The sequence below is a fragment of the Lutzomyia longipalpis genome, chromosome 4 (assembly GCF_024334085.1).
Source record: "Lutzomyia longipalpis isolate SR_M1_2022 chromosome 4, ASM2433408v1".
Taxonomy (NCBI): domain Eukaryota; kingdom Metazoa; phylum Arthropoda; class Insecta; order Diptera; family Psychodidae; genus Lutzomyia; species Lutzomyia longipalpis.
In genome coordinates, this window is record NC_074710.1 from 2,824,212 (window position 1) to 2,837,313 (window position 13,102).

A 13,102-nucleotide genomic window follows, 5' to 3' on the forward strand; every position below is an offset into this window, starting at 1 on the left:
AATTGAATTTTTATTATAAAAAATTGGATATTAGTTGGAGTTACAAATCGTTCAGCATCATAGTCCCAAAAATCCTTCCTGGTTTTATTCTTTCACTGCTTTGTGCAGCAGCTCTTCTCATCACAAGTGCATGGACACTTGGGCTGGCAATTGCATCCTTGGCAGCAGTTCTTGGTGCAGCATTTGCAAGCTGAAAAAACGATAAAATCACAATGAAAAATATCTTGAAGAAAAGATATTTCCTCTCAATCACTCACTTGGAACACAATCTTTGCACGGCATTTTTAATTGATTTCTTTTTCCAAAGATTTACGTTGATTTTAACGATTACAAGATTCACCAAATTAGCACTGGATGATGATTTTCTTCTAACTGAATCTCATAGACAACGTACACCTCGTTTTATACCATCAGAAATTCATTCAACACGACGGCTAACAAACGTGCCGTGCGCACTGAAGTTTCTGGAAGAGTTTTGCTCTTCTTCATTGAGAAAATATTGGTAGTGTCGTGTGTCCAGTCCAGACCGCTCTACACTGTTGACTCTGCTGCTTCAATGAAAAACTTTCCAAACAATACAGCGGAATAATATGTCTTATCAGAGGCGAGTCATAACAGAGGATGAGGAGAGGATGAATTACTAACCCACGTGGTTCGTGTGCAATGTGTGGGAAGAGAAAAGATTTGGCGGGAAATGTTTTGCCCCTGAGCCTAAAGGTAGGCAATACATCATAAATTATTTATTTTTGCTAATAAGAAATATTTGAAATGAATTATTTTTAATATTTTTTCTTTACAATTTGCATTAAAATTTTTAGTTGAGGGATTAAAAATATTTCAATTGGTTCAACTGATACACGAAGAAGCTTTGTAATAAAAAAATTAAGTTGAGAAAATCAAAAGGGGCAACTTGAGTCAATTTTTGGAATTAAATTCTAAGTAAATTGTTAAAATTTTAGAGATTAGGGGAGACCGGGGCTAATAAAGTCACTTAAGGGTTTGGAAAAAGCCTAAAATATCATATTTCCTAGCTAGATAGAACAGATAGAACAAAATGATCTGAGAAAGAGTTAGAGGGCAGTAAATTTCCTAAAGAAATGAGCTAAACATTTCGTTTTATCTATTTGGGAAATATGATATTTTGAGCTTTTTCTAAACCCTTAAGTGACTTTTAACCTCGGTCTCCCCTATCCGTTTTTCCATTTTTTCAGCATAATAAATCGGAATTATTTAATTTTTAATTAACTATCTCTGTATTTTTTTTTATTAAGCCTGAATACAGAATAGTGCTCCCGAAGATTATGAACCATACTCCTGTGTTAAAATTTTGAATTAAGAAAAAAGAATTTTCCCAATGTCTTGCGGAAATATTTTCGTCTTTCTCATGATTTTTAGACGCGATCTTCAGGATTTTTCAACAGATTTTTTTTTTAATTTTTAAAACTCCCCCCATGCACCGTACATAAAGTCCTTTCCTCTGCAATTTCCAAAGATTCACAACAAAAAAAATTAAAAATCACAAATTTTTCTTTTTTTCGTATCACTGTGGATACGAAAGGATTTATTCCAATCAATCTGCATACATAGCGCGCCCCCATGAAAACATTTACATAAAGTATGTCTTGGGTTTGCGGTAGGAGAAGAGTGGGCGGGAGTTCTTGTGGTGCACCCTCTTCACGAGCGGGAACTTGATCTTGGAATCGTGGAATTGCTTAATGTGTGGCCGTCTGCACTTGCTGGACACCACGGATTCCACTTTGATGATCTGAATGGAGTGCGCACGGGCACGATGACGAGCCCCCATGTCCCTGTAGCACTGTGTCACGGCACCCCCTACGGACAAGTCACGGTACTCACGGTACATGTTGTGCGTACCCGAACGCGAATCATAGCGCAGCCAGATGCCGAAGTTCTTGATGCGCATTGGGGTCTTCTCGGAGATTTCCTTGAGCGAAACAATCTCTCCGGTGGTCTTCTTGAACTTCTTCAGCTGACGCAGGAAATACCAGAAGCGCGACTTGGCGATAATGTAGTCCGGAGCGAAGATTCGCATTTTGTACAGTGGCGTACTGGGCTCCTGCTCCGATGGCAGCTTGCGCCCGACAATTTCATATTCCTTCAGCTGTTCAGGGAAGAGAACAAAATGTGAGGTTAGGTCATGCCGCTTAAAAGAAATATTTGCAAATTACATTGAAAACCCTCAAAAATTAGAAAAATTATCTTCATTTTATAATCACAAACTTCTTGAATTGGACTTTTATTCAAATATTTGTATAATTTTCCCAGGAAATGAGGAAAATAGGGAAAATGTTTGTGGACGTGCGAGCCATGTTGGCGAGAAAGCAGCTTTTCACAACACTTTTTTGCACTTTCACAGCTTTTTTTGACCTCCACTGCACATTCCAGACTTTCCTCATTTTCCATTTTCACACATTCACAGCAATTTTGGTTTGTTTTTGAGGGTTTTCAGTGGGAAAATCAACATTACCTGTCCTTTCGCCTTCATTGTGGCTGTTTTCCTCTAAACGGAACCGGAAAAAGAGAGAGGCGCCATCTGTGCAACTGTCACATTAGCAACATAACCCGGTGGGCCATGCGATGGGCGAATGGTATTGGTACGCGTACTGTATATGATAAGAATATTGTACGCGAGTAGTTTTATTTTTAATTTTCTAACGTTTCCACAGAGATTTTTGTCCAAAAAATTAAAGTCAAGCTCAGAAGAAAATATCTCTCTTGAATAAGTTAATTCGAAGTTTAACTACTTTGCTAAATGTTGTATTGAAATGTCGCCATTTTATTTCTTAAAACCAGGGGAATCATCAGCTATGATGGCACCCCCTTATCAAATAAATAAATAAATAAATAATTTCTTAAAACAAAATGGCGGTACGACCTTTATAGCGTCATTTATCAATACTTTATATTCGTTTAAAAACAAGAGAGATTATCAAAAAAAAATCATTCTCAATGAATTATATCTGTATTCCCACAAAATATTCATCTTCTGTGGATTTTCTTGCATATTCATTGCCCCAATTAATTGTTTGGGATGCCTCTGGGTACCTCCAGTGTGCGCGCAATGCCCAATAATTTGCATGGAGTTTTTCCATAATAAATTTCCCGGCACGATGACACGAATTCTGCACGCACTCACCCACTTTCCTCCATCCAATATAGCCCACCCACTCGAACACCCAGCGAGTCCGGGACGGATTTATTGGGCATTTATCACGGCGATGCCATCGCCGGTGTACGCTCCTCATGAGTGCGCACTCCGAAAACACTCTTATCCCGTCAATTGGCCACGCAGAGAGGTCTCCTCATAGAATTTCCCATGCATTTTGCCATGTCGAAGCTGATTTATATGAAACACTATTAATTTATTGAACTGGTGACTCGCACTCCATTGATCCCCTTTGTGGTACATAAAAGCAATGCTCTTTACCCCTCTAATCCGGAGAAACTCAATGATCATCACTGTGTTCGTTTTCTTAAAAAATTGCGGAAAAGGGAATAAAATTGTGTTGTGTACCTACATTATGCACAAAACACGAAAAACATGTACAAATTATGATTATTTATAGATTATGAAGTTTATGGTAGTAATTTGTACACTTTCTACACACATTAAAAGTTTTGAAAATTCTACAAAAGTACTCTCTTCAAGATGGCCGTCATGTTTAGAAGCATCCTGGGTGACCTATGATATTTTTAAAAACAAAATATAGCTACAGCTTCTTTCCTCACCTTCAACTGAATTAAAATGTATTGTAAGATAAATGTTTATATGTAATAAAATAATAAAAGGGGCAATTGCAAAATTTATAGGTTAGAATTATTTGAAGAAATAAATAAATTAGCGTAGCTAAAATATCTTAAAGTTTTTCAATTGAACCCATTGAACCTCTTCTTTGCCCCTGTTGTCTTTAAGGAAATATTTTCCTTAGTTTTACCAACAACAATAATTTTTCTTTCTTCACACAAATAAAATGTAGCAGAAAATGTTCTGAATCAAAAAAAATGGCGGGAAAAGGAAGCAAAAAGACATTCCCTCGCGCTCGCTACGAATATCGCGGGGCGCGCAACATTTTGCCAATTGATCAAAGAATTCCGTTAACAATTGAATCAGCTTCATTGTAAAAACTATTCGATCATCTTGGAATATTGTCTACAAGTCACGATTTTCGGCACAAGACACAAAACTTAAGACATTTCCAGAACGCAAGAGAGCCGCGAGAGATGCGGATGCCACAAATTCTGGTCAAGCAAAAGGAATCTCCTCCACCGTTTGATGTTCTCCATCTCTTCGGTATTTTTGGATGGAGCATAAAGGGGGGAGAATTGAGGAAAAAACATACGATTTACGCTGTGTGGCGAAGAAAATAAAGCACACAAGATGGATGAAAAAAAGAGCCACTCAATATTGTGTTATATTGAAGAAACGTGATAAGTTTCATGATTGGAGAAAAAGCAATCGCGGTGCGGTACAAAAATTTCATTCTTGTCCCAGGTGGAGGCAAAAAATGGGTAGACCAATAAATAAAATATGGAAGTTTCAAATAGATTTATCACAATGCTTCTGGATTTCTTTTCTCCCGCAGCATTCAATGACCCGACAATTGGATGATGTTGTGTGTGCCTCTTACACAAAAGGGGCTAATCAATATAGTTGGTTTTGCTACTATTTAATTATTTTCTTTTTATAATTTTTTGAAACTTCTCCAAAACATTTTGAATTTGAAATAATATTGCAAAAAGAGCAGGGAGAAGTTTTATTAAAACACAATCAAGATGGCAGATTTGAGGAAGTTTTAGAAGTCTCTCAGAAGTAGTTAAAAAAAATAATCAAGATGGCGGAAAACAAGGGTTTAATCTAACTAGATAGGGTAGCTTTATTCCATTTTTACTATAATTTAATTATAATAATTTAGTACAGTTCTTTGAGGACTAAATTAGCGATAAAATAAAGACGTAATGTTTTTTTTTTTTTTTAAGATGGCCGACAATGTGTTTTTTTATATACCTAAATATTTATTTTTAGTAGTTGAATACGTAACAAAATCAAAAACATAGTTAGTTCTAAGAACTTAAAATGAGAATTAATAATTACCTACTACTGGCTCTTCTTTCATTACTGTTTACTGGACAGGACAGGATAGCTTCTGTTCGTTACAATTTAATTCAAATTTTAACGATTCTATTTTGCAATCTTTGTTCTGTTCTTCCAACATAACTTTTCCACACAAATTTTTTGTACATAAAACATAAAAGAATTTTAACAAGAAATGTCTATCCCCTTGAATGGCGCAAGTAAATGGGAATCTCTCCTGCATGTTTGGCGATTAGAAAATTTGTCAGAAGAAGATCACGAGTCACGTTTCTTCAGGGCCCAGAAATCTGTCTTCTCCGTGTGTATCACTTCGTGTGCTCGATGAGATTAAATTGTTGGCGTAATTAAGTGATGGATGATGAACTTGTCTGTGCACATCCACCCCGCCCGTTGCCTGTCGACGCAGCTCAGCCCAGCGGATACCGCGTAGAGAGGTAAAAATATTAATTAACGCACCGCTCAAGTTTGCGCGCGAAGAGGTGGACAGACGTGGCTGATCAGTTTGCCGTCGATCCCCGAAATGTGTCCAATTAATCACGACCAGGGAGTGTGACCCCTGAGCGACCTGCGTGTGGTCTCCATTAGCTAGAAGCTCTATCACATCCCCGCAAATCCCGCGGCTGTACCCATTGCTTTTGATCAACATGGTGCGCGCTTTTACCTCATCAGTGCGCTCCAGCTCCCTGTGCACAGCATAGTTTATGTCCCTCCGCGATTTGAAATAAAATGAATTTCACCTCTATATAACCAATTTTATCTGGCAGAGCAATTGCGCGGGGTTTCTGTGAGGAATGAGATGCTGATTAGAAAATCGTGACGATCATTCTGACTCTGGGTCAATTTTTAAGAGTAAGCTTCCTATTTTATGTAAGCCCTTTTACTGTGTGAAAGGTAAACGAGGGAAATTAATTTAGGAGCTCACGGTGGTAAGTCTGTTACAAAAATGATTCTTAGAAAGGAATTTCGTTGTAAAATTAAAGCTTTTGGAAAATGGCGGTTTAAATATTTAAAAAAAAATGCCAGGAGATAAAAATTAGCAGGATCTACTAAAAAAACCAGCAGGATTGGCAGAAAGCCAATAGGATTGGCTATAAACCTGCAAGATCGCATAAGAATTGGTAGAAAATTGTCAAGATTAGCAGCAAACCCATAGGATCAGCTCGAATTCGATAGGATCGGCAAACGATCGGCAAAATTTGTCGAAAACAGTCAAGATCGACAGAAAATTAGAAAAAGCACAAAATATGTAAACAGAATTATTTTTATTTTATTTGAAAATAAAAAAAAACGTTAGAAAAATGGCTGAAAAACCTATTATGAGAAAAACTCATTTTATTACCTACTGATTTAGAAGAAATCGATCAAGAGTTTTCCTAAAAATTAATACAAAAGTCACGCCCCCATTGTATCTTAATTTACCTTAATTTTAATAAAATCAAATACAAATGGTCAAACGTTGACAAATCCTCCCCAACATAAAAGGTGTCATTGACACTTCAACAAAGTATATTATCGAGTTACTCAAGATCCCATTTGCTATACATTTTAAACAAATAAAAAAAATCCCACATTTACCGGAAAATTCCAAGGAGTGACCTGCAATCTCTTCTTGTATGTATATAGCAAAAAGAAATCTCTCTGACGCTTTTATCGCTGAATTGGCTGATTTACGGCAACGAGGCTGCGACTGGGACATTTATTGGGCCATTATGAAGTGATTCAATTGAAAATTATCTGAACCATTAGTTTCACATTCGATGAATTATCGAGTGGATTTGTGGACAAGCCCGCGATACCCATGCTGTGGCTCTAACATTTCTCTGAAAATTGTATTGCGCTTTGAAAACAAATTTATGAAGAATTTGCTTCCATTTGTGTGCACCGTAAAATTCTCTCTGCGCACATATTGCTTGTTATTGCGAATCCTCGATGTGAATATAATATAACTTCAAAATTGATTCATCTTATATGTGCGTCTCTCTGTATATTTCTTTCTTCAATATTTCTGGGAGGTTTTGTGCCCATCTTCTTTCGTCATGCTGGGGCATATTACATTGTTACATTTTACAGTATGTGAACGTTTATTTTGAAAAGTTGGCGTTAAATTTTTTTAAAGGTTGTAAAATGTTGAATTTGCAGAATTCACCACCACAGGTCTTTACAGAAAATAAAAGCGCAGTTTGGCAATTTTATAGCAACTGGTGGCAGATCTTAACATCTTCCATAAACGAATGTGGTGGTAAGTTCTAAAAATTCCCCATTTTATAGCTAATTAGGGCTGAGCCTTAAAATTTGTTTTATTGCTATAGATCTTTATTCAGTTATAGGACAAAAAGCCGACATAAGTTCTGCCCGTTATGGTTATAAAATTGCCATACAGCGCCCTCGTTTTTCATTAAACCTCCAATCTCTCCAATACTGTGTAGTGGTGAGTTCTGAAAGTTTTGTATTTTTATAGCTCAGGGACATACCTTTAGTATAGACACATACCATAAAATCCGTTCACTGATTTATTTATTCTCGAACAAATTGAAAAATATCTCTTGAAGAGGTTTATTGATTTCGTATGCAGTTGGTTAGTTTTTCTTTTTAATTAAAATATAAATTATTTATATTTTATAGGACGATAGGTATCTCGGCTATATACCTTGCAGTTCTAAGAGTTTTATTTTTTCTTATAGATTAATTAGAATTTACAGTTGTTTTGATAAAAAGAAATATAATAAAATTTGGGAATTGTAAAAAAGAGAAAAGTAAAAACAAATGAAGAGAAAATAATTTATTTTCTTACCAAGTTTAAGTCCGATCTGACGACTTTCGATTTTGGTATTCACAGATAAGCTGTGTCTGAAAAATCTGATATTTTTTTGTAAAAACAGAAACTTTTACAATCCATTGAAATTTTGACCACATACTGTATAGTTGTTGAGTGCATGAAAAGCCACACATGGAAAATTGTTTGATTTAGAATAAAATATACATAACATACATAAAATTTGCGATTCAGATTTCTCGTCTCTGCGCTCGCTTAAGGTGGTGGTCATGCAGAAGAGTATTATGTATGTACGGAGAGATTCTCCCTCCGTGTGACTGATTTTATATCATTCACGCACTTGCCATAAGTTTTATGTTTCAATTGAGAAGATACTATGGCGAGGACTATGTCTCTTTATATGCACACTTCTCAACTTCCTCTCTTTGCGCGCACTGGAGAGTTTCTATATCTTCTGCTCCTCCGGGACAGAAGTTTATGAATGATAATAGTCAATTTATTGCATGCATTTACTAGAATTGACTGAAATATCGTCGCGAATGGAATAAATTTATATCATACGATACTTGCCCATACCTGGGGTCCCCCACTGTATGATGAATTAATCTTACGTTGACCACCAGATGGACTACGCGATGGTTGTGCACCAACCTCCCGCACCAAAGGCTTGACAAACCAGAAGTTTTATGATGCGATGTCTTCGTTTCGCAAAATTTTTACCTGATGAGGAAAAAAAGAATCCTCCCCATATGATAAGCCTCAAACACCATGCTGTGCAATCGAGGAAATTCAGACTTATTTCACTCAGTCACGGAATTGTGTGTAACAGCGATAAAATCCATGTAATCGTACCGCATTCACCTCGCCGTGGACAGCATAAGGATTGAGGTGAGCAAAAAAAAGCTTTGGAGACCGTCGTGTGCGAATGTCTCGGGGACGCTTCTCACAAGATATAACCATTTGATTTATCTTTCTCACGGCAATAATAATTAGGCACGGCAATAAATTTTACCTACTAAATCGGGACTCATCATCGCTAATAGCACTAAAAAGACCCAAAGAGACAGATGAGATTTTTTTATGCATACCTATAGAAATGTAGGGCTTTATACATTTTACAAATCATTGGAAATTTCCAATAAAATTGCCAAAAAATTATTTTTCATTTATAGCTTTTATTGGTTTTTTCTTTTAGCACTAATAAAATAAAAGCTTTGTGGTAGACTTTGTATTTAAGATTAATTTATGTTGCTCGTAGTGATATATTTGGGATCATTTGGGATTTATCTTCTATGTCGTTTATATGTTATCTATATGTTAATTTGGAATATATTTGAGGTATTTAGAAATATGATACCATACCGTCTTATAGGGTCATTTTGGAAATATAATGATTTTTTTAACGTTTAAAGATTTAAAAAAAACGCAATATGAGTCATTGTTAATGAAGATTCATATCTATATAATAAAGAAAGGTCTCTCTAATATTTCGTTCCTGTTCATCTATGCATTTCTACACCGTTGGTACGATCGCGATGAAATTTGGTACAGAGACTCCTGATACCAGGCGGTTTTTACCAACGACATTCATTTTCCCCCCAAAGCCCCCCTTCATATAGCCCCCATATAAAATTCATGTATTTTTGGCTACTTTTTGAAATTGGCGCCATAAATGGTGTGTGAAATTCACTTTTTCCCTTTGAAATATCTGTTGGAGGTTTTTGCGTGGCCCATCTATATAATAAAGAAAGGTCTCTCTAAAATTTCGTTCCTGTTCATCTATGCATTTCTACACCGTTGGTCCGATCGCGATGAAATTTGGTACAGAGACTCCTGATACCAGGCGATTGTTACCAACGAATACATTTTCTATTGGACTTTTTTCATCTCAATTATTTTCTCTATACAAAATTTGCGCGAAGCGCAACAAATCCCCGCGAAGCGGGGCGAGGTAAATTGGAGCGAAGCGACAATTTACCTCGTTGAATTATAAACATCTTTTTGACAATTTTTTGACGTGCAAATCTAGCATTTGACATTTTATTTCATACCTTTGACATTTCTGACATTTGACGTTTTTTGTCTAACGTTTTTCATTTTTCTACAAACGATGATGTTTATTCAAAGGTTTTAATCTTTTTTTTATCTCTTTATTACGCTTGATGTTTCCTTTTGGTGCTTGATGTTTAGTAACACATTTCTAGCTTTTCTATGTTGTTTGATTTGATTTTTTTTTAAATCCCACCCCTTTTTTTTCCTAAGGTTTTTGGTCTTTTGATTTGTGTAGTGTTAAATATTTCTAACGATCGACGTTTCTTTCAAACGTTTGACGTTTAATTTATAATATTTTACATTTCGTATTTCCTATATATTTATATATATATATATAATATTTTACGTTTCCTTTCTAATGTTTGACGTTTATTTAAGTTTGACATTTATTCTAAAGTTTAACGTTTTTTATATTTCTAATTGTTTCCCCTTTTAATATTCTTCATGTAATTATTAGTTTGAAAATAATTTCTTAATCTAATAAATAATGAAAATCATTACTGCCTAATCTTGTAGGGTGCTTTTACACTAAAACATCCTTCGTGGCTACGCCACTGATTTAATTGTTTCAACATTAGTTGTAAAAAAAACATAAAGCAACTAATGTTGAATTAACACGAGTAATCTGCAGCAAATCTTCACCGTAAAAGGATTTTCCATTTATGATTTATCCAAAAGTATTTTGTTCATAAACATAAATTGGCATGTTGTGAAATGAAATCAATAAAACGGGGAGATTTTGTGCAAAAGAATTCTTTTTGCAAATAACAACACGTCGTTTACCAACAATATGAGACAGAGACTTGTTTATTGATCCGGATTAAATTTTACAACATCAAAAATATCCATTAAACAAATTGAATTATGGGGTGAATGAATGTCTGCTAAACTGTCTTAATTTTATGGCTAGTTTTATTAATAACCGCCACATTAATACAACGCTCTGGGAGAGGCTCTCTTGCAAACAACTATATAATTCTGCAAAATGATATTCAAAGTGGCCGAAATATGGCAGGCGGAGTGAGAGATCACTGCACACACGGTTTGTGATTTTGCGAAAATAAAAAAAAAACTTCAGGGACCGCGGAATGCATACAACGTGCAACATATAGGATGTACTTGATGCTGCATATGCAAGGAATTGTGTATGGGTTTGGTCAGTTCAGTCGTAACAATGAATGCAGAATGTTGCCAAAGCGCCCGCGCTCATGGGATGCTTGATGCTTGATCAATCGATCATCCCATGGGCTGTGTGGATGCTGCTGAGATAGAGCCATCACCTCAAGTGGCTCTTGCATACGAAGGAGTCTGCCCGTGCGCGCTTAGACCTCAAGGGTGATGACTATGAAATCGCAAAATTATATCGAAGGCATATAATACAATAAAAGTCCCATCAATTGGATATTTATTTACACACCATGGAGTGTTGCTGGGGGTATTTTATGGACATTGCCACAGAGAGCGTGAAATAATAATATTATTTTATAACTGTTCGTCAACAATAACCCATCATATGCAGGAGATACGCCGCACCACGAGTGGCGGGTGGCTGTTGGTGGGACCCTGAAGATTATGCTGACCACGCGGAAACATTCCGCCTTGTAGTTGCACGAATAACATTTTAATTTGACATTAAAATTGTCGCAAGTATTGATGAAGTTGTTAAATCCTGACGGCTCATAAAACTATATAAGATCCTCTATCAAAAATACCAACCCGCCATATTCACAACGTGCCTATCCTCTTGTACCATCTTGCTATATAGCTTCAGACATTTTATATGTAGTTCCTCTTCCGCAAAGATGTTTGCAAAGTGTTTGGGTCAACTCTATGCTAGGAATGATTTTAATTTAGTGATTTGTCCAAGAACAACTCGTGCCCCATTTGTCACCCACTTTTATCAGCAATGTGGATCAAATTATCACGCACCTCTCCCCCTGTATACATACCATACATACCTATAATCCTCTCCCAATGAGAGACACATACCTACATACATATAATGCACAAGAAAGTCTCAGAAAAGTCAGAATCTCATAATTCAATTAGGTATCTCGTGCAGATTTAATCACATGCCAGGTATAACTAATGAAATTTTAATACAAACCTCCTCCATATGAGATTGAATATTTTCGCTTTATTAGCTAGATACCATCGATGGACACTCTGCTCTCAATTGAAATATATTTCCCTGTAAAACAAGGGGGGTTTGGAAATTAATAAAGTTAATGGTTTGGTTTTATCTATCTTTCCTCCACTTTTGCAGTTAAAGTCATTAGCTAGGGAATTCCACGGTTTGCAGTATTTTCTTTGCTATACCTCGATGAAATTTTGAATGAGAATTTAAAAAAAAAATCTGTAAAAGAAGTTAGTTTTTAATTTTTTTTAATAAAATCTTCAAATAGAATGATTATTTTTTAAAAGGACAACATTTATCTTTGAATGGGAAATTCTAGGAAAAACGTAGATTTTATTTATCTAGACTTTATAATTAAAGCTTTCATGATTTGTTAACCCTTCGTTTACTATGAGGGGTACGTGACCGACCCCAGAGCTATATTTCAATTAATTGCGCTTTAGTTCTTAGATGTATAGAACCAAGCTTCTGGAAATAAGTTCCTTGCTACATTGACTAAGTTTCCAAACCTGCCAGGAAAACCGACCGACTGTTAAAAGTTAACCTTTCGTCCGATTTTGGCCATCCTGGCAGATTTAGAAAGGGGATTAATGTAGCTTTCAATGAAAAAAATCAATTGGAATAAAAGTTCACAGAAAAAAAATATTTTCCAATTTTTTTCAGGTAAAATATTATTAAACCTAGTTTTATCTAAGTTTGGATTAATTTAGATTCTTCTTTTCTTTCTTTTTCAACTAACTAATAGGATCATAATACTTGTTATTCATTAATCTTTATTCCATTAAATAGGATTTAAAAATATATAAATATGGATTAAACTTTTGAATGTATTTTTTTTTAAATAACCTAAATAGGTATAAAGTTCTTTTCTACGATACAATATAGCGTAGCGGAAGAGTTTTTAATTGTCAGTAAATTAAAAGTTGAAAAAAAAAACTTTGAAAAAAAAAAATGAAATAAATCGGGATATATTCGCGGAGCGTGTTTGTTTTTACTCATCAGCATTATAAAATTTACAACTTTTCCA

The 13,102-nt window shown here is 35.4% G+C and overlaps 2 protein-coding genes across 2 annotated transcripts in view; both read right to left on the reverse strand.

Annotated features, from left to right (window-relative positions):
- LOC129795447 (mediator of RNA polymerase II transcription subunit 1) overlaps window positions 1–13,102 on the reverse strand; it is a 1,235,552-nt gene that overhangs the window by 683,882 nt on the left and 538,568 nt on the right. The window lies entirely within an intron of this gene.
- LOC129795720 (60S ribosomal protein L18a) lies at window positions 1,524–2,574 on the reverse strand. The gene is made up of 2 exons (XM_055837196.1): window positions 2,489–2,574; window positions 1,524–2,122 (listed from the first exon to the last, which is right to left on the reverse strand). Exons 1-2 carry the CDS (start codon window positions 2,504–2,506, stop codon window positions 1,607–1,609), a joined length of 534 nt encoding a protein of 177 aa, XP_055693171.1. The 5' UTR covers window positions 2,507–2,574; the 3' UTR covers window positions 1,524–1,606.